Source organism: Loa loa (assembly GCF_000183805.2).
Source record: "Loa loa unplaced genomic scaffold supercont3.648, whole genome shotgun sequence".
Classification (NCBI taxonomy): domain Eukaryota; kingdom Metazoa; phylum Nematoda; class Chromadorea; order Rhabditida; family Onchocercidae; genus Loa; species Loa loa.
In genome coordinates, this window is record NW_018108828.1 from 9,221 (window position 1) to 13,740 (window position 4,520).

Sequence of the window (4,520 nt, forward strand, 5' to 3'; positions counted from 1 at the left end):
TGAACGCAACCAATTGACTTATCTTCGGAAAAGATTGATAGATAATTAATTGATAATTCATTAATTGATAATTCGAAAAAGATCGATGGATAATTAAATTGATAATTTCATTTTTATGAAGTAGCATAGGTGATTCGTAACTAATTTTTTTTCCTTTTTGTCACATTTTTCTTTATCAATTACATTCACACTTTCACATCGTTGTTTTCATCCCTGTTTTCAGCTTATTTTAATCTAATCTCGTCGTCTGTTTTTGTCAAATTCAATCCATAAAGTCATTATTCGAAAATTTTTAAGTTCTCATGTTTTATAATGTTTAAATCTTTTAATTTCTTTCCTTTTAATTTCTTTCCTTGTTTAAATTTTTTAATTTTTTCCTTTTAATCAAGACTGCATCGAAATATATTTCCAAAATAGCTTGAATGAATCTAAATTTTCGTTGATGTCACGTTATTTCTGGTTGCTATTTTATGAGTGTACCTAATTTTGCACTTAATTAGTAGCAAATTCTTTAATTAATTAGTATAGATTTAAACTTTTACTAACTTTCACTAAAAAAAAAGCAGAAAGATATGCAGATGATTTCAATCTCTCCTATGGTCATAACTTTGCATGCATAATTTTAAAGAAGGAATTTATTTAATCAGTATTTCGTTATTATTAAAGAAGGAATTTATTTAACCAATATTTCGTTTGTTCTTTTTTGATTACTAATTGATTATTCCATAACATATTATTTTAATACAATGGTGATTTTATCAGCAACCTTTATTAACAGATCAATCTTGTTAAAAAGTTTGAAATTCAGAAATTTTCCATCACACTAAATTGAAATGAATGATAAACAGCCATTATTCGATTAAAATTTCTAAACGTAACCGTTAGTATTGTTTCACAATGTATGATTTCACTTTCTAATATATTATCACAATTATGTATTGTTTCCCAGGTATCAGCAAATGACATCGTGCTTATCCAGGTAAGCTTGTAAAGTGATGGTACTTAATGGCGCAGATAATATCTCTGATATCCAAAAATTACTTTTGTCAACAATGCTGATAACAGTGTTGTCCTTACTATTTCAAAATATGGATTTGCTCTGGCTGGAAAAATGGCTGAACAAGAAGTAAGCAATCATTAGGATTAAGATAGTTTGATCAAACAATGATAAATTCCATTCGTTAATACATGGAAACACGTGTTGTATGACCAGTGATAGGCATTAAATGATTTTGCTTATATCAGATACAAGTAACTCAAAGTAATAAGCTTTGATGGATCAATAAATTACCATATCTCCATATCTTCTTAGTCTTCTTGGTTTTTGTCCTTTTTTTTTGTCATTACAGCACTTCTCAACCTGTTATAGTCCATATGTACAATTTTTTATGGAAGTACAAAAATAAATACTTTAAATCGGTTATACAACAAATTCATATTCTGTTTTTATCTTCTGCAAAGCAAAACTGTTTGTTTTTTTTCCTTTTTTTTTAAGGAGACTAAATTTTGCAAAGAGGGAAGTTCAATTCATTCATCCTCAAATATCAGTATGAACACAGAGAGCAAGCAGTAATTATTCGTTACATACATTTATTCTTTACGAACAGGACATGAACGGTTAAAAATTATTCAAAAACGAAATTCTACTGGAAACTATTTCGATTGATAAATTTTATTAATATCATCTGCAGAGGATTAAATTTTTATTCCAAACATTTAGTTTTTTTTGAATGTTTAGTCTTTCTTTATATTTGGTAAAATATTTCATGCTATAGAAGTAATAGCCGGATAATGTTACAAGAGCGCAGTATTCATTACATTCACTTCCGGTAAAAAAAGCTTGGACGAGAGGTTAAGACAAGCTTTCTTTCCTTTCTCCCGGGAAAAAATTTCCTGGTGAGAAAAATGTAATTAAAAAATCAGCTAGAATATGGTAAGAAGTAAATCTGAGTGAAATTAATTAAGTGAGCAAAGATTGAATTCATTTGTTAGTTAATCGACCATTCTCTACATTATTTCTCCGAAAATTTGTTCATATCTCTATTATCACTTCGTTCATCTGGTTGAAGAAATACCGGACAATTCATTATAACCGTCATACATCTCTTTTCAGTAGAACTATTATAAGACCGCTGAATGCAATGACACATTTTATTGTCTTATTTGATTATAGAATTAAATAAAATTTGTTCACTTCAACTGTAATTCAAAAATGAAGATATTGATTGAGTCCAAAAATCTAAGCAATGAAATTCAATGTTAATTCTATGTCAGCTTTTGTGCTACACTAGGCTCGTTACAGCGGAAGAGAATGAGCCAAAATAATTAGTAAAAATAAACTGATTAATTACCAATACAATCTACTGCATTATCCATAATAAGGACAACAATAATATTGCAATTAAACTAAAATACAGGAAAATACCAAAACGAATTGTAGAATTATTTCAGTTATTTGGAAAAGATAGATCATAATTTAGTATTTCACGAAATTTCTGATTACTGTCAGTTGTTTAAACCGTACGAAGACGTTTGAACTGATTTCTTCAACAATTTCTTCTTTTCGTTTCTTACAAAAATCTAAGATTAAATTATCTACGATCAAGTTGGCTGGGATCCTATTCACTGAATAATGTGACTATATCTGGACCCAATGCTGCAAAATCGCAGTAGTCGAGAATGTTAATATCGGGGCTGCCGATGTTAAAGTTTTCAGGGAGATAGTCATCACTTGAGTGGTCTTGTTGACCTACTGAACTTTGATCGGCAATATGATGGTTTCGTGTGTCTGCCAAAGTATGTCCCAACTGCGGATTTCCTTCCGTTGCTCCTAAATGAGCATTACTTAGATATTTCAAATGTCCCAAATATACCATCAACTTTTGTCGGCGAAGCCAAAAAAATATCCTTCCGTCCATTATCACATCAGTAACTGCTAAACACTAACTGCGATAAACAACAAAGCAACTATCTACTGAGGTTAAAAAAATATTGCAGTAAGTATTGAATTTTGAAATGTCGCTTCATTGTCGTAAATGTTTTGCAACACATTTTCATGTGAACAAACATGTTGAAAATTTCTTTTGTTAAACATAAACTTTGCGAAACCTTTTCTTTTTGGTTCATTACAACATTCGACAACATATGAGAATTTCTATTTGCTATATGGAAAAAAAAGGTAAACAAATGGGATTACTGACGGAATATTTGTGATTCTTTTGAGCCACTTTGATAGAATGTTCAGGATAGTCAGCTGCAACCTACTGCTGCAAAATAACAGTAGTCGAGAATGTTAATATCAGGGCTACCGATGTTAAAGTTTTCAGGGAGATAGTCATCACTTAAGTGGTCTTGTTGACCTACTGAACTTCGATCGGCAATGTGATCTTTTCGTGTCTCTGCCAAAGTATGTTCCAGCTGCGGATTTTGTTTCGTTGCGCCTAGAATGAATGTCTGTTAGACATCACTTCATTGTGCCAAAGAAAGTGACCGTACGGTCACAAATATTTCGTAACACATTTTCACGTGCTTTCACATCAGATAGATAAATAAATGCTAAAAAAGTCTGCTGAATTTGCAAAACTGAGAAGCTCTGTGGGAATAATTATTGTGTCTACTCAGTGATTGCTTAAAACCGAGGAAGTTTTTACACTGAGGATTGTGTTTACAGGATTTCTTGTGCCTGGAAAATGATGTCTGAACGCGGAATTCTTTTCCGCAACCGGTATATTTACATTGATAACGAAATAGATGATTTATCGTGTGTTTAGATATGTTTGTTATATTCAATTTTGCCTTGCATGGTCGCATTACAGTCAATATGTGGACACTCATACTTTTTCACATCTGAAAAACAATCGTTGTGGCATTTAAGTTTGCAATTAGTTTTCCTATTGCTTCATTTGGTAATTAATTGACTCAGTTTAAAAACTGATCATGCGGGTATCAATGCCATAAAACAAACTTCACATTCCAATTAACTTAGAATACGCGAGATTGTTCACTTTTTCGTATAACGATAGAATATAAGTCTTAATGTTACATCTGATGGAATGTCGTGCAACGGATAGTTTCAAAGTTTTAGGTGTGGGCGAGAATAGTTCGTCATGTATTAATTACTGCTTGAATTCTCAACTTCACACAATTGAGAGAAATCATAAACTGAAGGGATTAAAACGATATATCATTATATAATTCTTTGCTACCTATTGTTGTGAAAAAATTCCTTTTATCGAGTCGTTTAGATTTAGAAGGTTTAGCCTTGAGTTAAGATCAAGCAGAACTTTAATTAAAGGCTTACCTTGTGAAGACGTCGAATATACGTTGTGAGGACGCAGAGTAAAATTTACCGCCTTATTGATATAATACAGGGTTGATCAGAAGGATTATTGAAGAATAACGAGTAGAAATCGCTTGACCGTGAGTCAAAAGCTGTTGTAAGAATACTATGGAAGAGCACTAGTCCAGACAAAACCTTTATACAAAAAAGGGTTATATATATATATATATATATATATATA

The 4,520-nt window shown here is 31.2% G+C and overlaps 1 protein-coding gene across 1 annotated transcript; it reads right to left on the reverse strand.

Moving 5' to 3' along the window:
• Positions 1–2,618: 2,618 nt before the first annotated feature.
• On the reverse strand, positions 2,619–3,810 carry LOAG_12915 (hypothetical protein; the record flags this gene model as incomplete). Its single annotated transcript, XM_020448612.1, has 3 exons — positions 2,619–2,830; positions 3,261–3,440; positions 3,636–3,810. The coding sequence occupies 3 exons, from the start codon at positions 3,808–3,810 to the stop codon at positions 2,619–2,621; spliced, it is 567 nt and encodes a 188-aa protein (XP_020301260.1).
• Positions 3,811–4,520: the final 710 nt, after the last annotated feature.